The sequence below is a fragment of the Squalius cephalus genome, assembly GCF_949319135.1.
Source record: "Squalius cephalus genome assembly, chromosome: 13".
Taxonomy (NCBI): domain Eukaryota; kingdom Metazoa; phylum Chordata; class Actinopteri; order Cypriniformes; family Leuciscidae; genus Squalius; species Squalius cephalus.
The window spans coordinates 32,884,635-32,907,963 of NC_137134.1; the positions used below are offsets into that span (position 1 = coordinate 32,884,635).

Consider the following 23,329-nt stretch of genomic DNA (forward strand, 5'->3'; position numbering starts at 1 on the left):
AATCAAACAGAACTCCAATCTCCCCCTCACACATGACAACAATTAACTGTGCCTATTGGCGGGAAAGAGACATTCAAAATGGTGGCAGTTCCTGTGACCGGGTTTCGTCTGTTTGGTAAAGTAAAATGTTCCTATACGTAAGTATGACAATTTATTATTATGTAAGAGGTTAATTGAAATCAATAAACATATAACATGGTTACCGGTCTTGTTTGAGTTCTTTACAATATATAAATCAACAACAAGAAATTAATAACTCAGTAAATGAAAAAAAGGGCATGGTGAAGACAGGTACAACATGAAACGATACACAATCAGTGACACACATATATCTGCGTTAACTGGTGTAAAACTATGCGCAAAACAGATAGTGTGTTAAGATGTTTGTGTGAAAGTGTCTGTATGTATGCATTTTCTCAGTTCAGTGTCATACTAAGAGTCTTTTCCAAAATAAGAGTCTCTAGTCACAGATCCTCACTGTGACAGTAACGTTACTTTTTTGTACCTTTTAGATTGTGTACCTTAGGGTACTGCCCCAGTGACAGCTTTGTACCTTTTTCAGAGAGTGTATGAAGAGTTCAGATGCAAAAGCCTCTAAATGCCATCTGAAATGTTCTTATAAAATGATAGTTTTTATCAAGCTTGTATATTTAAGTTCAGTAATTTCACTTAAATGACAAATAATAGGTAATCTTCATTGCCATTTAAGTGAAATTATTGAATTTAAATATACAAGCTTGATAAAAATGATCATTCTATAAGAAAATTTCAGATGGCATTTAGAGATGTACAGAGTTATTATAGTGTATTTTTCTAAATTAAAGTAATATTTTATACTGAAGAATTTCCATTGAAAGTTTACAATTATTTTAAAAAAGACATTGATTTTATTATTGCTGTTAAAACCTCAAGCTCACATTGATCATTCATTTAATTTAATTTATCAATCAATAAATTCCACTAGAAACAAAACTTGTTGTATTATTTTAATTTAATACTGTGAAGCTGCTTTGATACAATCTGCATTGTGAAAAGCGCTATACAAATATACTTGACTTGACTTTCTTTTTCTTTTCTTTTCAGAAAATGAGGTGGATGGGGAAACAATAGAGTGTGGCCTCACAGAGAACATGATCTCATATTTATTTCAAGGCTCCTTTAAAAAACAGTCCAAGTTCAACAAATTTTTACATGAGATGAAGGAGGTGATAACACTATCACTGGAGCCAGTGCCAGCAGAATCCCACCAACAGACTTCGACTACAGAAATGCAAGTATAACATTGACTATTGTGTATTATATTTGTCCTATGTTTAGTGGTCGACCGATATAGATTTTTTTATTTTATGCCTGATGCCGATATCTTAGAATGCAGGGTGGCCTATACAGGGCTCAACATTAACGCTTGTGCGGGAAAGTGTATTTTTTTGAAGGGACTAGTGAAATAGAATTTTTACTTGCCTGACTGGACAAGTAGTCTGATTAAACCATCAATAACAAAAAAAAAAAAGTTTTCCGGCACCGTGCCGGATCTCCAGCGTGCGGCGTTTGGCTGCAAAAAAAAAGAAAGATAGCACTACACAAGGCTCGAAATTGCAACCATTTTGGTTACAGATGCGCCTGAAATTTATTCTGTGCGACGATTGTTGCCCGATTAAAACGTCAATAACAAAAAATAACTAGGGAATCAGTTATTACCAGTAATTATCAGTATTACTACTAATGCAAGTTCTTAACTACTACCCCATCCTCACTGCAGAAATGCAACAAGTGGTAGACTGCCTTCTGGATTCGCCATTCCACCCTTTCCTAGAGATCTTCAGGCCAAGCTTGATGACAAAGAACCATGCCAGAAGTCCTCTAAGGATAGACACAGAATCATTAGAGTTCTTCATGAAGCCATGATAGAACACACAATGTAAGTCAGAAGATTGTAAAGCAACATAAATACTTTGATACATATCAATGAAGCTTCGTTGACATGCATTTGAAGTATTTATTGTACTTAAAAGTAGTACAAATAAAAGATAATTATTTTTTATCATAGGAGTTTCTAAGGGGCCAATTGGTTTTAATTGAATCTTTCAGGTATCCAACCAATGCAGAATATGTGCAGGTGGCAAAAGCACTTATTGTGAAATACCCTTTCCTAAAGGATCTTGAAGGGAATGGCTATGTAAGTTACTAGGAATGGTAGACTTCATATTATGTGAAAGGACTTAACTAGTGTATAGGAGTTACATAAAGACATTGTTCCATCAATGATATGTTCTCGATTTTGAAGGATTAGTTGACCTCAAAATGAAAATTTCCAGATAATTTACTCACCCCCATGCAATCCAAGATGTTCATGTCTTTCTTTCTTCAGTGGAAAAGAAATTTTTTTTTTTTTTGAGGAAAACATATCAGGATTTTTCTCCACAAAATGGACTTCTTCCGTCTACATCCAGTGTGACCTTTCCAACATGATTACGTAATGCGTGGCGCATCACAGACCAGCACAAGACGAACAATTGTGGTTAAAAAGTATATAAATTTGAATGTTTTTTGAAAATGACCGATCATTTCGCTAGATAAGACCCTTTTCCTCAGCTGGGATCGTGCAGAGCCCTTTGAAGCACTTCAAAGCCCTTTGAAACTGGATTGATTTGGACTTCAACAATTTGGTTACTGTTGAAGTCCATTGTGTTGAGAAAAATCCTGAAATGTTTTCCTCAAAAAACTTAATATCTTTTCCATTGAAGAAAGAAAGACATGCACATCTTGAATGGCATTGGGGTGAGTAAATTATCAGGAAATTTCCATCTTGAGGTGAACTAATCCTTTAATTGACAGAAGTTGGTGGATTCTGTTTCTATGTGTTTAAAAAAAAAAAATGACATCAAAATTTCTCTGCTGTATTCCCTGAACTACTACTATTTTTTTTCCCCCTCATATGTCAGCACACTTGGCACCAGTCCCTCAAACGCAAATTTAAAACTGAGCGTGCACCTCTCATCCATGAAGATGAGGTAAGAAAGAGTAAGGAGAAGTTTGGCCACACAAGAGTGAGACTCTCTGAACAATCTCCAACAGCATGTCGCAGATCTGAGTCGAGGGTAAGTGTATCCCTGTAGTTCAACAGGTTTATTATTCAGTAAAATTTTACAACTGTAGAGTAATTGAATTTTGGGCTGCACAATTGACAAGTCATAATTGGCAATTACTAAACAGTTAAACACTAAATGGGTTAAACTATAGGATCCATTTAAACAACATTACAATATTTTGTTTTTCTGCAGTATATACTGTGATATGAAAAACTACAGGAATTTTCACCAGATGACTTGAATGGCTATATGAATCATTCTAAAATGATTAGGGATAAAATTATTTTTTTTAGAGTGTGTCATCTCAACCAGAGATCCCTGGCTAAAATTTTAGATTTTGATTTTAAAAAAATATATATATATTCTGGTGAAAGAAATACATAAATTAAGAAAGCCAAAATATTAAATGTACTGTAAGGAAATAGTGAATGACGTGTTTTTGAGGTTCAACTTTTATTATTAATATTTTAATTATTATTATTCTGTACTTATACATTTGATCCAATAGGAGATTGCTGTCATTGGTGAGGATGCATCCTCTATTGAGGGTCATGTGAATGTCCTGCATATCCAGTACAGCAAGATGCGACCAGACACCTTGGTGGTCAAAGACCGAATGCAGCGAACTTTTGCATGGCGAAGAAGGGAGATAAGAGATGGGATGACTGTGGAGGATATACTTAAGAAATACCCTTTCTTAAAAACACCCTCAGGGGTCAGTGATATCACTGATTTTATATCAGTTCACAGATTAAAAGAAATGTTAAACGTTGATGTAAGCAAAATGTATGCTAAAATGATCATTTACAGTTATAACTCTTTTGTAAAAACATTATTTTCTAAATCCTCAGGTGAACAAATATATGTGCATTCAAGCTTAGAAATATTTGTACAATGATATTACTAAAGGGAAATGACAATGAAAGAGGCAACATAGAATTTTTATATGTCTGATTTCTTTTTTCTTTTTTTTAGTTCACGTGAATGATTAACTTTCTCTTTCTGCCTAATTTCAGTTGTGTGATGAAGTTGACCGAATGCATTCATCAACTGTCAGCTTAAGCCAGCGCTTCAAGGATGGCTTTACCAGTATTGTGCCAAAGGTGCTTGAGCTTGTTCAAAGAAATGCTCCATTAGCCAAAACCTACAAAGAAGCAAGAGAAGAGATGCTTTCAGAAGATCTAACAGGTATTGACATAAAATATAGCGGTTTTGTGATAATCTATTTCTTAACTTTATGGACTGATAGTTTTGTTAATTAAAAGTAAAGGTGCTCAACAAATACATTTGTTGAAAATGTGTGCTTAGTTTCCATACAGTATATCCTTTAAAAACTGCGCTGGATATGAGTAATTTTATTTCACGATAATGATATATATCACAATATAGTTATTTTTGTAGGAAATACATTTTATAAAAAAAAAAAAAAAAAAAAAAAAAAGTCTATATAAAATACTAGTGTATAGGAAAACATTCTCAAACTTAAAGTTAACAGTAATAAAATAAGAAAAAATAATGTAATTACAAGCTATTGGACAAAAAATGACAACAGAAAAAGATACATTAAATGTAAAAAAATAAATAAAAATTCAGGTGTGATTGGTGTGGATTATTAGGCTGCCATCACTTAGTTCACAAAAAATGTCATCAATTACTCGCGTTATTCCAAACCGTAAGACTATTGTTCATCTTTGAAAACACAAATGAAGATATTTTAAATGAAATCTGAGAGGTTTTTGTCCCTCCATTGACAATCCGCTCAACTACAACTTTTTTGCTTTATAAAGTTTATAAAGAATTCATAAACTAATCAATATGAAGCGGTTCAGTCCAAATTTAAGTGGCTCGATAGCTTTAAATATATATATATATATATATGGCTGTTTTGCACATTTGTCAGAAACACCAGAAAACAGTTAGTCAGTTATATCTTAATTTTCTGTTTGTGTTTTGCCCTTTCATGCGCAAATTGTATCATTGGTAAAACATGTATTCACTTGAAACCAGCTTGTAAACAATTTCATGCATTTTATGCATCATTTGTTGATATTTCCATTTACTTTGTTTTTAGCAAATTGCAGAAAAATTACTCACAAAGAGTAAAGGAAACCACTTATGGAGGATATAAATGAATATGAAAACAGGCAATTTATAATATTAAATGATTGAAGAGTAATTTATTTATTTATAAATTTTTTACAATAGATTCTGACTTTCAGCGCTGATTCTGCTGCCCCACATCTTTAAAGAGAAAGTTGAGAGCTTCATCTCATTGGGAGAGGTATGGAACTATTTGTTAAACTGTCATTTTGTAATACTCTGATACATGTCCGGTTATTCAGTTCTGATAGATGTTGCATTGTTTTACTGATAGATGTTCCTGTTTTCGGTCGAAGTCCAAAGTAGTCGATTGTCGAGTTCACGCGCATAGGTTTAGTTACCTATGATCACGCGCGTGAACTCGACAGTCATTGGACTTCGACCGAAAACAGGATGTAAATACTAGAGATGCACCGATTGATCGGCTGGTGACCGGAATTGGCCGATTTTCACGTGATCGGCCATGACCGGCGACCGGCCGGTCAGTCTGACATATGCCGATTTTATGCCGGTCAAATGCACTCGGGCGCCGCATGATTAACCTTTTGAGCGGTACCGTCTCATATATGGTATTTTTATTTATGTGCTCCTGCCCTGAGTAATGTTACGGTGCCACATTTAGGATGTTCAGTGACGTCGCATAACTGCCAGATTCAAACTGTGCTCTCGCGCGTTGGTTGGCGCTGAGCCAGAGTCGGACGCGTTCAGCGCTGTCATATATCACAACTAAGCAGTGTTTTCAACCTCATAATGTTTATTTTAGGTTTCAGATATTTAAATACACATAAGCACGAGTAAAACAATACATTTGGAGTTTGTAAAATACACACTGATGTCTGTGGAAGCAGCAATAACAATCTATTCAAATATAATTTGCCGACATGTGTTATTCATATCAGACAAACATAGTGAAAGTAACTTAAAGGAACCATATGTAAGATTGTGGCCAAAACTGGTACTGCAATCACTTTCAAATTACTGTAGAGTGGTGTATCCCCTCCTGACTTCGTGATTGGTAGATAGGTGGAGGGTGGGGCATCAGGCCAAAACACAACATGACAACATCAACATCAGTTGAGGGCTGCAACTTCACTTTTAAATGACAATATCCTGGCCGTACTACTGTTGTCAGTGATATAAGTATTTAAAATGAACATGATTTCTTAATGTCTCGTGACATATCAGGGCCATTTTATGATTAATTGAAATACATTTCTTACATACAGCTCCTTTAACTATAAAGTTTACTCTATTCTTCTAAGTTCACCGGCCACTTTCTTGCATTTATTTCGGGAGAAACTGATGAATTCACGTGCTGTAAATCCGACTGACAGGACAACATTGCGGCGCCAATCTCATGTTATAGATCAAGATTATTTATAAAGGTTTTTAAACGACCAAACACACTCACTTACACGTATTTGAGAATCGGAATAACAGATAGGCTGATTGATGACATGGTAAGCAAGTTTGTGAATATTTTGAATAAAAAATGAAAAGCGGAATAAAAGCAACACATCTGTCACATCTGTGGCTGCGGTGTATCGCGTGACGCGTCGCTATGGAAACATTAAAGGGAACGTTCGCCTCGAATGAAAAAACTCACTCTGGGGGTGGGGGTGTCAGTTAGAATATTTTAAACTTACGCGTGAAAGGGTTAAAGAAAAGATCGAAAATAAATATTTGTGTGTGCTGTAAAGTGGTTAGAAAATGTTTTAATCGGAATCGGCTAAAATCGGTATCGGCAGGTCAAACTCAATGAAAAATCGGAAATCGGAATCGGCCTAGAAAATTGTAATCGGTGCATCTCTAGTAAATACAGGTATGTGCGCTGGCTGAATTAACATAACTTTAATTAATATATTTCACATCTACTGCAGTCAGATTCACCCATGTTCACTCTGAAGGAATCACTCACATGGCTGGTGCACTTGTAATGACACATGAAGGATGTTAAGAGGCTAAAAGCAAGTTTAAAACTTGCCCCATTGAAGTCAACAGGGTGCAAATTTTAAAACGAGGATAACTCGGTGTAGGCAACACCAATTTTTGTCGTTGTGCTCTGTACTGACAGCACTCCAAATTTACAAAAAAATGAGCTCAATGTTAAAATTGACCGGAGTTCTACTTTAAAACCAAATACACAAAATAATGTTATTTTTTAAAACCATCATATGACCCCTTGAACATTTTCTGTTCTTCTCACAGTTTGATGCTGATACTCCATACCCAACCATACAACTGGTAGAAACTGACTGGAAAATGGCTTTCTCCAAGAGGCTTCAAGTCATTGTCAAAGTGGATGGTGTGGATTTGTGCAGGGGAATAGGAGTTGAAGAAGGGATAATTGCAGCCTTCAGTGCTTACTATGTTTTCAACTTGGCTTATCCACCCTGCATGAAGAATACATTGACCTTCCTGCAGCATGCCATAGCAAAGATTACTGAGGTGGGTGGCAAGCCCCTTCCAATAACTGTCACCCGAATAATTAATATCCTGTGCTGAAAATGCCACAACCATATCAATGCACAAGGTGTAGAAGAAAAACCTTCACCTTAATGAAACTAATTCAACATGTTGGTCTGGTTCACAACCATGAACCCAATTTCAGCATCACTTGTGGACTGAATAACTGCAAGTCATCTTTTACAATATATGAGTCTTTCAGGCGTCACGTCTATCGCAAACATAGGAAGCTTGTTCTACCTCATAATGATATACCTCATGATGATATGGATGTAACTGAATACATGGACAATGACAATGATTTTGAGGAAATGGACTGTCACAATGATCTGGAGCATACCAATGAGCTACAGCCTAGGACAGATGAAATGCATCCACTTAGTAGGAATGAGCTTTTGACAAACTTTAAAGAAAATCTCTTCAGCTTTATTCTTAAATGTAGAGAAAAAAATCACATTCCACAGACTGTCCAGCAGGAAATAGTGAATGACATAATTTTTTTGTTTTGTTATTTTAAAGAGAATTACGACTCTTTTATTACTTACCATCTTCAAAAAAATGGGTTCAACATTTTAGAATGTCCTGAAATAAGAGAAATGGTACAGTCAAGGGATTTTTTTGAAGAAGCTTCCAAAATTGTTAGCTCTCCATACATGTTGAAAGAACATTGTAAATCTAAGCTTAGGCTGGTCGAACCGGTACATCATATTTTGAGGTCACCTAGTGGACACAAAATAGGCACATATTCATATGTACCCATCACTGAGGTTTTAAGTAACTATTGCTCACATGAGGACATATTTGATGAAATTCAAGCAAACAACTATTTAGACAGCGATCCAGATTATTTAAGTGACTACTCGGATGGTACATATTTCAAGTGTAAGACTGAAAATACTGGTTGAGGCCTGGTCTGAGACAAAGGGCTAATTACCATTTGACCTCCCCCATACGACCTCACTTCCGCAAACTACTAAGAACTCACACAAGAATATGGTTTAATGTGAATGTTTATCATTGACTGTTATGTTTTTGGTGTCATTTGAAATGTCTCAAAGTGAGTGGTACAGATATCTCATATCCAGATAGATAAAATAAAAGGTAATAAGGTTTATAGAAGTTTAGAGAAAACTGGTTAAGCCATTTGAGGGTGGTTTTCCCCATCCCCCATATCACCTGGGCAAACAGGATAAAGGAAGGTGTGCGTGAGCTATCTGGGCTCTTCTTTGCTGGTCACGAATGGAATAGGTGGTCTCTCCCTCTCTCTCTCTCTCTCTCTCCCTCTCTCTCTCTCTTTCTCTTTCTTTCCCTTTCTCTCTCTATCTCAGGTTACAAGCTGGGTAAGATTCTTTGGTGTAACCAATGTATAATCATGTTCTAGATATTTGAATTGATTGTGGAATTGATCTCTGATATCTGAAATATTAAATTGTTACACGCGATTATTCTAACTGATTTTGACATTGTTCCTTTAATGTTTATAAGGAATAGTCAAACATTCGCTCACTTTCAGTAAAGCACAGATATTATTAAAACTTTCATTTATGGAGTCAGATGATTTAACGAATAAATATATGATTAATATATTGCATTTAACCAACCAATACTTTGCATGAGTAAGGACAGAGCACGTGATTCCTTCCCCGTGTATTGGCGAACCGGCAATTGGGCCAATATAGCGGGCCTTACACAAGGAACATCCCTTCTTTAAAGTTAATCCTCATGCCTTACGTCTTCATTTTTATGAAGACGAATTTGAAGTTGTCAACCCCTTAGGTTCAAAGAAAACCAAGCACAAGCTTTGCGCTTTTTATTATACGGTAGGCAACCTTAAACATCACTCAAAACTGAAGCACATTCATCTGGCTTTGTTAGTACGACAAACTTTTGTAAAACGCTGTGGTTTAGCGACTGTCTTAAAACCGATGTTAGACGATCTTAAAAGACTTCAAAACGAAGGGTTCATGGTAACTGTAGGTGGGATTGAGCAGACTATTCACGCTGCACTAGCAACATTTCCAGCAGACAATCTTTCAGCACATATGTTAGCTGGGTTTACAATGTCGTTTAACTCTGCTAGAATTTGTCGCTATTGCATGGCAACCCACAACGAAATAAAAGAGAAATTCAGAGAGAGTGATTTTGTTTTAAGAACCCCAGAGGTACACCAGTATCATCTAACGTGTATTGAAAACACTGAGGATAAATAAATATATGGTGTAAACTATGCTTCACCATTTAATGAACTGAACTATTTTGATGTGACAAAGGCATTTTCGCCTGATATAATGCATGATTTATTAGAGGGAGTCATTCCTCTTATAATGAAGCTAGTTCTGAGCTGGGCTCACAAAGAAAAACATATTACTATTCAAGAGTTAAACGATGAACTTCAGCAACTTTCCATTGGTCAAAATGACAAGAAAAACACACCTGTACAGTTGTCAGAGCGAACTTTACACAAATCTGGAATTGTTGGATCGGCTTCACAAAAGTGGTTTCTGTTTAGGATTTTGCCATTTTTAATGGCACACCGTATTCCTCACAATAGTGAACATTGGAATGTTTATCTGTTATGTCGTGACATTGCAACTGATACCCTCCTTGAACTGCCACCTTACCGTGGTGGAGGGGTTTGAGTACCCGAATGAACCTAGGAGCTATGTTGTCTGGGGCTATATGCCCCTGGTAGGGTCTCCCAAGGCAAACAGGTCCTAGGCGACGGGTCAGACTAAGAGCGGTTCAAAACCCCTTATGATGCCCAAAAAAAGGAGGACCGTGACGTCGCCCGGTATGGCGCAGCCGGGGCCCCACCCTGGAGCCAGGCCCGGGGTTGGGGCTCGTATGCGAGCGCCTGGTGGTCGGGCCTCCCCCCATGGGGTCCGGCCGGGCTCAGCCCGAAGGAGTGACGTGGGGCCACCCTCCCGTGGACCCACCACCTGCAGGAGGGACCGTAAGGGGCCTGTGCTAAGTGGATCGGGCGGCAGTCGAAGGCGGGAGCCTAGACAACCCGATCCCTGGACGCGGAATCTAGCTCTAGGGACATGGAATGTCACCTCTCTGGCGGGGAAGGAGCCTGAGCTTGTGCGTGAGGTTCAGAGATTCCGACTAGAGATAGTTGGGATCACCTCTACGCACGGCTTGGGCTCTGGAACCACACTCCTCGAGAGAGGATGGACTCTTCACCACTCTGGAGTTGCCCATGGTGAGAGGCGGCGGGCTGGTGTGGGTTTGCTTATAGCCCCCCAGCTCAGCCGCCATGTGTTGGAGTTTACCCCGGTGAACGAGAGGGTCGCTTCCCTACGCCTTCGGGTCGGGGATAGGTCTCTCACTGTCGTTTGTGCTTACGGGCCGAATGGCAGTGCAGAGTACCCGGCCTTCTTGGAGTCTCTGGGAGGGGTGCTGGAAAGTGCTCCGACTGGGGACTCCATCGTTTTACTGGGGGACTTCAACGCCCACGTGGGCAGCGACAGTGACACCTGGAGGGGCGTGATTGGGAGGAATGGCCCCCCTGATCTGAACCCGAGTGGTGTTCTGTTATTGGACTTCTGTGCTAGTTACAGCTTGTCCATAACGAACACCATGTTCAAGCATAAGGGTGTCCATCAGTGCACATGGCACCAGGACACCCTAGGCCGGAGGTCGATGATCGACTTTGTGGTCGTTTCATCCGACCTCCGGCCGTATGTCTTGGACACCATGTTCTCCACCTCCATTGTCAACGCGGCCACTCGGAGCTGTGGCCGTAAGGTCTCCGGTGCCTGTCGAGGCGGCAATCCCCGAACCCGGTGGTGGACACCGGAAGTAAGAGATGCCGTCAAGCTGAAGAAGGAGTCCTATCGGGCCTGGCTGGCTTGTGGGACTCCTGAGGCAGCTGATGGGTACCGACGGGCCAAGCGGACTGCAGCCCGGGTGGTTGTGGAGGCAAAAACTCGGGCCTGGGAGGAGTTCGGTGAGGCCATGGAGAAGGACTATCGGTCGGCCTCGAAGAGATTCTGGCAAACCGTCCGGCGCCTCAGGAGGGGGAAGCAGTGCCCTACCAACGCTGTTTACAGTGGAGGTGGGCAGCTGTTGACCTCGACTGGGGATATCACCGGACGGTGGAAGGAATACTTCGAGGATCTCCTCAATCCCGCCGTCACGTCTTCCATTGAGGAAGCAGAGGCTGAGGGCTCGGAGGCGGACTCGTCCATCACCCAAGCTGAAGTCACCGAGGTAGTCAAGAAACTCCTCGGTGGCAAGGCACCGGGGGTGGATGAGATCCGCCCTGAGTACCTCAAGTCTCTGGATGTTGTGGGGCTGTCTTGGCTGACACGCCTCTGCAACATCGCGTGGCGGTTGGGGACAGTGCCTTTGGACTGGCAGACCGGGGTGGTGGTCCCTCTTTTCAAGAAGGGGGATCGGAGGGTGTGCTCCAACTATAGGGGGATCACACTTCTCAGCCTCCCTGGGAAAGTCTATGCCAGGGTACTGGAGATGAGAATCCGGCCGATAGTAGAACCTCGGATTCAGGAGGAACAGTGTGGTTTTCGTCCCGGTCGTGGACTGTGTCCCTCGCGGCGGCCTGTGGAGGGTGCTCCGGGAGTATGGGGTCCGGGGCCCTTTGCTAAGGGCTATCCGGTCCCTGTACGACCGGAGCAGGAGCTTGGTTCGTATTGCCAGCAGTAAGTCAGACTTGTTCCCGGTGCGTGTTGGACTCCGGCAGGGCTGCCCTTTGTCGCCGGTTCTGTTCATAATTTTTATGGACAGAATTTCTAGGCGCAGCCAGGGGCTGGAGGGGGTCGGGTTTGGGGACCACACGATTTCATCTCTGCTCTTTGCGGATGATGTTGTCGTGTTGGCCTCATCAGACCAGGACCTCCAGCATGCACTGGGACGGTTTGCAGCCGAGTGTGAAGCGGCTGGGATGAAAATCAGCACCTCCAAGTCCGAGGCCATGGTTCTCAGTCGGAAAAGGGTAGCTTGCTCGCTTCAGGTTGGTGGAGAGCTCCTGCCTCAAGTGGAGGAGTTCAAGTATCTTGGGGTCTTGTTCACGAGTGAGGGAAGGATGGAACGGGAGATTGACAGGCGGATCGGTGCAGCTTCTGCAGTAATGCGGTCCCTGTACCGGTCTGTCGTGGTAAAGAAGGAGCTGAGCCGCAAGGCGAAGCTCTCTATTTACTAGTCAATCTACGTTCCTACTCTCACCTATGGTCATGAGCTGTGGGTCATGACCGAAAGGACAAGATCCCGGATACAAGCGGCCGAAATGAGCTTTCTCCGCAGGGTGGCTGGGCGATCCCTTAGAGATAGGGTGAGAAGCTCGGTCACTCGGGAGGAGCTCAGAGTAGAGCCGCTGCTCCTCCACATCGAGAGGGGTCAGTTGAGGTGGCTCGGGCATCTTTTCCGGATGCCTCCTGGACGCCTTCCCGGGAAGGTGTTCCGGGCATGTCCCACCGGGAGGAGACCCCGGGGAAGACCTAGGACACGCTGGAGAGACTATGTCTCCCGGCTGGCCTGGGAACGCCTCGGTGTCCCCCCGGAAGAGCTGGAGGAAGTGTCTAGGGAGAGGGAAGTCTGGGCATCCCTGCTTAGACTGCTGCCCCCGCGACCCGGCCCCGGATAAGCGGTAGTAGATGGATGGTCGTGACATTGTTGACATTGTAGTTGCCCCAAAGGTAAAAAGGGATAACCTAGCAATGTTAGATACACTTGTTTGTGAGTTTTTAACACAGCTAAGTGATGTTTTTGGGGATGTTGTAACTGTCAAGTGTCATTATTTGACTCACTACTCAAGGCTAACAACAATGTATGGACCTTTGCGTTTACTTTGGTGCATGCGTTTCGAGGCAAAGCATCAGTATTTTAAAACTGTTGCATGTAGCTGTAGAAATTTCATTAATATTGCCAAAACTTTAAGCGAAAGGCACCAGATGAAACAGTGCTGGGAATTTTCCACTCCCAATATCCTTGATGAATTTGAGATGGTAGTAGGTAGGAGTATAGAGACTCCATTGTCATCGCTACCATTAGACCTACAGAAAATTCTTACAAATGTACATGGAAATGAAGATTTGTGCAAAGACATTCAGCGTGTTTCAGAAGTGACTGTTGACAGTGTGAAATATGCTTTAAAAGATGTATTTATAGTTGACTATGTCCATGCAGAAGACATTCCTCTATTTTTCCAAATTAAGTACATTTTAAATGTCAATACTGTATGGTTTCTGTGTGGCAAGTTGTTAATACCTGTGTCGTATGATTCACACTTCCATGCGTACACAGTCAAAGTTGACTTTGAATGGAGTATTATGAAACCAGGGCAAGAGATGGACTTTCAGGCCCTTGACACATACTCTGCTGAGGATAAATTGTTTGTAATCCTCAAGAATGTTTAAAAAGTTCAAATTAAATGTGTAGTACCGTGTTTGGTGAAATGTGTGTTCGTGATCAAATGTTCTAAGGGTATAAAAGTTACAATTAATGACATGTGTAGCCTACTGTTGTAAAAAAGATTGCTTTGTCATTCTTGATGTTCAAAACTGTTTTAAAAGTAGAAAAATACTTAAAATGAGATCTAGTACTGATTTGAAAAGAAACTACATTCCTTTGTGATTCTTGATGTTAACATGTTTTATTACATGGTAAAAAAAAAAAAAAAAGTTAATTAAATGTATTGTACTGATTTTGAAAAAAGCTTAATATAATATTAAGCTTAATATTCTTACTGTTACAAATGTGTGTTTATGATCAAATTTTTTAAGGGTATAAAGTTAAAATGAATGAAATGTGTACTGATAAATAGATTGCTTTGTCATTCTTGATGTTCAAAACTTTTAAAAGTAGAAAAATGTACTTAAAATGAGATCTAGTACTGATTTGAAAAGAAATACATTTCTTTGTGATTCTTGATGTTAACATGTTTTATTGCATGGTAAAAAAAAAGGTTAATGAAATGTACTGATTTTGAAAAAAGCTTAATATTAAGCTTAATATTCTTACTGTTTACTATTTTTTTGTAAGAGTATAAAAAGTTGAAGTAAAATTGCTCAATATATGCATCCTGTTATGACACATTGTTATGGTGCTTAAAATATTCATCCTGTGAAAAATGTGAGAATGTAATAAATTTGAATGTTTAATAAATGATAAAGAGCATTCTAGCCTTTTTAATGTGCTGTATGGAGTACACATTTGCCATCATAAGGTACAAAATGCTTGTCACTGGGGCAGTACCCTTAAAAGGACAAATTTGCACCTTAAAAGGTACACTTTTGTCACCAGAGGTACATATTTGTCTTTGAAAGGTACATACTGCAAGGGTACTGATATGTACCCATGTGAAAGGGTACAACGGGTGTACCCTTGAGGGTACTGCCCCAGTGACAAGCCGTTGTACCCCTAAAGGTACAAATTTTGCACATTTTTTCTGACAGTGTAGGTGAAATCCAAGCCCTCCTCCAAGTGTTTTTCAGACATTCCCTCTTGAGAAGTGACCACGCCCACATGATGTACATGCACACTGTAAGACACACCAGGGACATAAATACCACTGTACTGAAGCAGAGCTGTTCCATTCATTCTAAGAATCAAAGCACGTTTGAGAGGAAACATGGAGACAAAGTTTTTTGTTTATTTGTTCACAGTTTCGGCATTCCACTTGCATGGTAAGACATTTATTTATTTATTTCTCTTTAGGTCAATGATAAAAAAAATAAAAAATAAAAAAAAAGAACGTTTATAGAGTTCCCTGCTCAAAGCAGAGATTTATTCAAGACCCAGATCCAGACAAAGACCTGTCAGTCCAAGAACCAGAAGTAGTAGGCTAGACTAAATATTAATGAAATATTAACTTCTCACTTATTTTTCTTTACTGAACAAAGATCAACAAGACAGCTAACAAACATTTTGTTCGTTCCAAATAAAATAAAATAAAAACTATAAAAGTGTAAATAAAAAAATAAAAAGGCCTTCACTTTATTAATTAACATTTTTTGTAGTAAATTTGTCAAGTTGTTATATCAATGCAAATCAAATTGACCAAACTTTGAGTGTCTTTGTCTTAACACTGGCAGGATAAACGCTATAATTATTATTTTTTTTTTAAATAACATATTTGTCTGTATTTTACTGTATTCCTTTGTTGATCCCCCTTTATCATTTTAAACAGCTACAATCTATAACCATGCTTCATTTGAGCCATCAAGACATCTAGGATTAACAAGAAACATCTAAATAAACTTAAGGATTAGGAGGATTTGGACTTCCCGATTTTAAATATGATTATTGGGCAGCTAATTTAAATACTTTAGCATGTTGGAGAAAGTTGGGTTCGGGGTGACAAGTCAGAATGGTTAGCAATTGAAAAAGCTTCTTTTAATAAGACTTTAAAGTATCAACGGAAACATTTATTTCTAACTTAATTGAAGTGTGCACAAATTAAGGTATATCTTATTTGAAAATTCCTGATACAGCCTATATATGTGGACAGGGGCGTAGCCATCATTTCAAAAGTGAGGGGGACAGAATATCAAGCGTTGTTTTTTTTTGTTTTTTTTTAGACCTTTGTTGACTGCAGGTTTTTGCTTAATTGGCTTAATATGCTATTTATGTTTAAAGCAATAAAACAGAAAGAAAGAAATGCAGATGTTCTGTACTTTATATTGCACATGGTATTGTACATTGTAGGCCTACTATATTGTTTACATATTTCAAATAGTTTTTTGTGTACATTGTTTTGTATGTGAATGGCACACAGTGGATACTTGCACATTCACACTCTACTTTATTCTAGTCCACATTTCAGGAAGGAAATAAAAAAGTAAAATAAAGTCTCTAAATGAACTTCTGGCTCTGTCTATTGACAACAAAGAATATTGTCTGAAATATGTTTGAAATATGCAGATACAGGAAATTGTGACATACAGAAGAAATTAAGTCAACTGCTGAACAATAACCAAACATTTGTATCCTAAATTATTTTTCCTATATTTTCCTAATGGTAATTTTATGATTGGTCTATATATGGTACTACAAACACCTGTTGTAGATTTTATACAAAATGCAATAGCAGATGTTTTAATAAGCCACTCTCTCACTTTTCACCTGTGAAGTTTCTTTTGTTTGTGTGTCATCCTCTTTCTGACCTGACAACCCGCTGCTTGTTTCTACATCAATCTTGACAACACAGACTTTTTTTTTAAAATTAGTGCAATAATGAACCCTATAAATCAAGACCTACATCAGAACATTAATGCATACAATTGCATACTGCATTTATATAGAATTTTAGGTAACACTTTACAATAAGGTTTCATTAGATAGCTACTTTAGTTCTATTTGTGGCGAAATGGAAGACATCCATGCCAGCTTTTCACTTTTTGTAATGGGCGGAAACCAATGAGGAAATTGAATATAAAAGAGAGCTAGAAACGGAAGAGGGGGCGAGTAAAAACAAAACAAACGTGTAGCTTGTTATCGGAGTAGGACACACGCTACATGAAAGTCGTTGATATTCTTTGCTGGAATCTCTGTGCATGCGCTGACTGGGTGCGATCGCCAAAGTGACGGAGAAATTGAGCTCTACTGCATGGTTCGTTCGCCTGCCTGGTGCAACACAATCCAGCCTGGTTCGTTCGCCTGCCTCATACTAGTGGTGATGTCCATCATCTTTTAACCTCACGCCAAGTTTCCAAACTCACGCGAAGTCTTCAAACTCTTTCCCCGGCCCAGCCCAGGATTTGCGGCCTCTACACAGACTGCTTCACGCAGCCACCACCACACACACACACACACACACACATGCACGGTCATTGTACACGCACACACACGCATACACAAACACTCGTTTGAAGTATTTATTTTTCTTTGTGTTTTTATTTTTATTTTATTTTTTTTTCTCATTCATTTCTTTATTTTGGTTGAAAATTGAACACGAAAAACTAAGTTTGAAAAAAAAGAACGAACTTTAAGACATTATAGTGAATCAAGGACTCTCGTGATTTTGGTGTTGTTGTTTGTTTGTGAAATCTTGAACTGAACTTGAACAGCAACCTACTTACTGTCTGTTTGCCTTACATCTTTTGTTATTTGTCATGTGAGGTAAAAAAAAAAATACAAACTCTGTGAAAATTTTACTTTGTGTATTTTTTTTTTTCTAAATGTTTTCTTAAAAAAAAAAAATAATAATAATAATAATATATATATATATATATATATATATATATATATATATATATATATACACACACACTTTTGACCAAACCCTTCAATCTCTGACTGTGTGTCATTTAAGCCCTATTCTATATTAAAGGGTTAGTTCACCCAAAAATGAAAATTCTGTCAGTAATTACTCACCCTCATGTTGTTCCAACCATGTAAGTCTTTCGTTCATCTTCGGAACACAAATTATTTTGATGAAATCTGGCAGAATTTTGACTCCTCCATAGGCTTCCAGTGTGACCGAAACTCACCGGCCCAGAATAGTTATTAAAACATCGTTAAAATAGTCCAAGTAACTACAGTGGCACTACATTAAGTTTATCATGCGACGAGAATACTTTTTGTGCGCAAAAACAAACAAAAATAACGACTTTATTCCACTTTTCATTTCCTTCTCTCTGGGCCTCGTAGTGTTTTTGCGCTGCGCGTCTGTGTTGCACGTCATCACGCAACACACACATGACCGGCGTCGACCAATAGTGAGCCTACGTGGTGACGTGTAACACAGACGCGCTGCGCAAAAACACTACGCGAACCAACTAGACATCCAGAGAGAAGGAAATGAATAGTGGAATAAAGTCGTTATTTTTGTTTGTTTTTGCGCACAAAAAGTATTCTCGTCGCTTGATATACTTAAGATTGAGCCACTGGAGTCACTTGGACTATATTAACGATCTCTTTAATAACTTTTCTGGGCCAGCAAGTTTCGGTCACATAGAAGCCTATGGAGGAGTGAAACATGGCTCAGATTTCATCAAAAATAGCTTAATTTGTGTTCCGAAGATGAACGAAGGTCTTACGCAGTTGGAACAACATGAGGGTGAGTAATTACTGACAGAATTTTAATTTTTGGGTGAACTAACCCTTTAAGGGTATTTGAAGGAATTTATTTTCATTTTTTTTGTGTAACAGAGAGTTATCTTCGGGGAAATTGAACTTCATTATATATATATTTATATTTATTTAAATTTTTTTTTTTTTTTTTTTTTTTACTTGTCTGGCGCCCGAACAATTTAAATTTATTGAGTCAAATTTGATTTGGGGCTGCCACTGTGTCTGTCTGTCTGTCTAAAGTAAAACTTTTCACATCATGTTACACATCATGTTACAACGCTGCCTGATTCAAGCAGATGATAGTGGCTGTTAATGCATGGAAATCCAAATTCAGTATTAACAATCACCATCTTTATTCTAATTTGAAGGGCTTTGATAGTATATCTGTGCAATAAATAAAAGACATTACGAATAAAAAAGACTGAAAATAGGTTCACGTTTGTGCGGACCGTATAGTGAATATTTTCAATTTCCAACTAAATTTGTTAATTATTCAACAAATATAGAAATAGGCAGAGTTATTCATCATTGTGCAACACAATTCGGATACCACATGACAACTTACAGTGCTTGGCTTTTTCGTGAAAAATGAGTAAAGAGTTTTTTGCCGTTTTGAACTCATTGCGACCTCTGAAATGATGGATACAGCGCGGGTGCGAGCATGGGCGTGTCCTGATGCACGAGTCGATTACCATGGAAACGTTAAAGTCACGCGTGTAGATAGACTATCTTGACTCTTTGAATTTTAAATCTGGATGTATTCAAATATGTAATTTAATGTATTTAAATTGGGAGTACGGAGAAAACTTCGTACGACTATCAGTTCGTCTCACATTGTCTCATCCATCGTCATTATTAACATGGCCAGAGGTAACGGTAACCTATGGGAATATTTAACAACGTCCTGTCAGAAGTAGTACTCTCGCCTTGGGCACCAAATAACCTAGAGCCGGCCCTGTTCGGTGGGATTTGTTATTTTCATGATATATGTTACGTTAGGCAACGTAGCTACTTTTGTAGCTAGTATTAGCCCAATGCTAACATTAGCTTCTCTGTCGGTGTAAGCCAGTTGCGTTACAGGTCGTAGGTACATACTGCTTATCTGACTTTTAAGACATGACATTTTGAACATATTGCACAGCCATAGTCGCAAGTGTCTGCATTATAACTGTGATAAAATGACGTTAATTTATTGCTTATAAACGGGACAACTCTGGTGATGTGGCATATGTGTTTTGTGGACTCCGACTGTGGATGCGCGTTCATGTCAGAATCAGAATCAGAATCAGAATCAGAAAGAGCTTTATTGCCAAGTGTGCTTGCACCCACAAGGAATTTTTCTTGGTACTGAAGCTTCCAGTGCACATATACAAATACAAATACAACAAGAAACATAGTAATACAAATTCTAAGAATAAAAATATATAAAAAATAAATAAAAATAGTATAAAGTAAAAAAGTAGGGTCACAGTTGGGTTTAGTCCGAATAAACATTTACAGATTATGAACATATTTACAGTATTTTGAGTAGTATGAATAATATAAATATAAATATCACCTGAGTTAGAGAATATTGCACTAGACAGTGGGAGTCTAGCGCATGTTACAGATTTCTAAACATATTTACAGTATTTTGAGTAGTATGAATAATATAGATATAAATATCACCTGAGTTAGAGAATATTGCACTAGACAGTGGGAGTATTGCACTTACAGGCATATGCCTTGGGGGCATGTTAAGTGTTCAGAAGGGAAATGGCCTGTGGAAAGAAACTGTTCCTGTGCCTGGATGTTCTTGTGGCCAGTGATCTGTGTCGCCGTCCTGACGGTAACAGTTCAAACAGGTGGTGTCCAGGGTGAGTGGAGTCTGTGATGATTTTACCTGCTCTCTTCCTCACTCTGGAAGAGTACAGGTCCTGGAGGGTTGGCAGGGGGGCACCAATAATCCTCTCTGCAGTCCGGACTGTCCGTTGTAGTCTCCTGATGTCCGATTTGGTAGCTGAACCAAACCAGACAGTGATGGAAGTGCTTAAAACAGACTCAATGACGGCTGAGTAGAACTGGATCAGCAGCTCCTGTGGCAGATTTAACTTCTTCAGCTGGCGAAGGAAGTACAGTCTCTGCTGGGCCTTTTTCACAATGGAGTCAATGTGATTTGCCCACTTCAGGTCCTGAGAGATGGTAGAGCCCAGGAACCTGAATGACTCCACTGCTTCCACAGTGCTGTTCATGATGGTGAGAGGGGGGAGTGCTGGGGTGTTTCTCCTGAAGTCCACGGTCATCTCCACTGTTTTGAGTGTGTTCAGCTCAAGGTTGTTATAACTGCACCAGACAGCCAACTGTTCAACCCCCAGTCTGTAAGCAGACTCGTCACCATTTTGGATGAGACCGATGACAGTGGTGTCGTCTGCAAATTTCAGGAGCTTGACAGAGGGGTCTTTAGAAGTGCAGTCATTAGTGTACAGGGAGAAGAGCAGTGGGGAGAGAACGCACCCTTGGGGGGCGCCAGTGCTGATGGTGAGGGTCCTGGATGTGAGTTTCCCCAGTCTCACAAGCTGCTGCCGGTCCGTCAGGAAGCTGGAGATCCACTGACAGATTGAGGATGGCATAGAGAGCTGAGTCAGTTTGGCTGTGAGAAGATCAGGGATGATGGTATTGAAGGCCGAACTGAAGTCCACGAATAAGATCCGTGCATAAGTCCCAGGTCTGTCAAGATGTTGCAGGATATAGTGCAGTCCCATGTTGACTGCATCATCCACAGACCTGTTTGCTCTGTAAGCAAACTGAAAGGGATCCAGCAGGGGTCCAGTGATGTCCTTCAGATAGGCCAACACCAGTCTTTCAAACGACTTCATGACCACAGACGTGAGGGCGACAGGTCTGTAGTCATTAAGTCCAGTGATTTTAGTTTTTTTGGGAACCGGGATGATAATGGAGCGTTTGAAGCAGCAGGGAACTTCACACTGCTCCAATGATCTGTTGAAGATCTGCGTGAAGACTGGGGCCAGTTGGTCAGCACAGGCTTTTAGACAAGCAGATGAGATGCCGTCTGGGCCTGAAGCTTTCCTAGTCTTCTGTTTTTTGAAGACTCTGCTCACGTCCTCCACGCAGACCTTAAGCTCAGGTTGGATGGCAGAAGGGGGGAGGAGAGGGGTTGCAGGAGGTGATGGTGGATGTGTGAAGTGCACATCAGAGCGGGTGTGAGGTGTGAGTCTGGGCTTCTCAAACCTGCAATAGAATGCATTGAGAGTGTCAGCCAGTTGTTGATTCTCCACAGATGGGGGGGATGGTGATTTGTAGTTGGTGATGTTCCTCAGGCCTCTCCAGACTGATGCCGGGTCGTTGGCTGAAAACTGGTTTTTCAGCTTTTCAGAGTAGCTTTTTTTAGCAACTCTGATCTCCTTTGTCAGTCTGTTTCTGGCCTGGTTATACAAGATTTTATCCCCACTTCTGTAAGCATCTTCTTTGGCATGACGAAGCTGTTTGAGTTTCCCAGTAAACCATGGTTTATCATTAGTGAATGATAAGAATGTCCTGGTAGGAATGCATGTATCCTCACAGAAACTGATATATGATGTTACAGTATCTGTGAGCTCATCCAGATCGGTGGCTGCAGCTTCAAAAACAGTCCAATCAGTGCAATCGAAGCAGGCCTGTAGATCCTGCTCTGCTTCGTTGGTCCATCTTTTTACAGTCCTTATTACAGGTTTAGCTGATTTCAGTTTCTGCCTGTAGGTCGGTATAAGATGAACCAAACAGTGATCAGAGAGCCCCAAAGCTGCCCGTGGGACGGAGTGATACGCATTCTTTATCGTGGTGTAACAGTGGTCCAATATATTACTGTCTCTGGTAGGACATGTAACATGCTGTCTGTATTTTGGCAGTTCACAGGAGAGATTTGCTTTGTTAAAATCCCCAAGAATGATTAAAAGAGAGTCTGGGTACCTTTGTTCCATTTCAGCTATATGTTCAGCCAGCTGTTGTAGCGCCGCGCTCACACACGCGTCTGGAGGAATGTAAACATTCGCGAGAATGAATGAGGAAAACTCCCGCGGCGAGTAGAAAGGTTTACAGTTTATGAAATGCGCCTCTAAATTAGGAGAGCACATCTTCTTCAGTGTTGTTACATCTGAACACCAACTTTCGTTAATGTAGAAACACAATCCACCACCTCTCGTTTTCCCCGTTAGTTCCGCGATGCGATCCGCTCGGAACAGCTGGAAGCCCGGCAGATGTAGTGCGTTGTCCGGTATGGCTTCACTCAGCCAGGTTTCAGTGAAGCACAGAGCAGCGGAGTTTAAAAAATCCTTGTTAGTGCGGGTGAGGAGAAGAAGTTCGTCCATTTTGTTAGGAAGAGATCGGAGATTCGCAAGATGAATACTGGGTAGTGCAGTGCGGAGGCCGCGCTCGCGGAGTTTAACCAGCGCGCCGGCGCGCTTCCCGCGTTTGCGTCTGACCACGCGTTTTAACAACACCGCTGCCCCTCCAACGAGAATGTCCAGTAAAACGTCTGAGTTATCAAAATCTGTAAAAAACTTGTCTGGTGTGTGTTTCCTAATGTCCAGAAGTTCGTCTTTGGTGAAACTGATAGGAAAAGAATGACTAAACGCAGAACAAACGAACAAAAACAACACAATGAC

General features: G+C 40.0%; 1 protein-coding gene across 1 annotated transcript in view; it reads left to right on the forward strand.

Moving 5' to 3' along the window:
- Positions 1 to 15,234: 15,234 nt before the first annotated feature.
- LOC307169645 (uncharacterized protein) overlaps positions 15,235 to 23,329 on the forward strand; it is a gene marked incomplete at its 3' end in the record, with an annotated part of 34,522 nt that continues 26,427 nt past the window's right edge. The window contains exon 1 of the mRNA XM_079890373.1: positions 15,235 to 15,301. Within this exon, the coding sequence (XP_079746499.1) occupies positions 15,247 to 15,301 (55 nt within the window). The 5' untranslated portion in view covers positions 15,235 to 15,246. The remainder of the gene's footprint in view (positions 15,302 to 23,329) is intronic.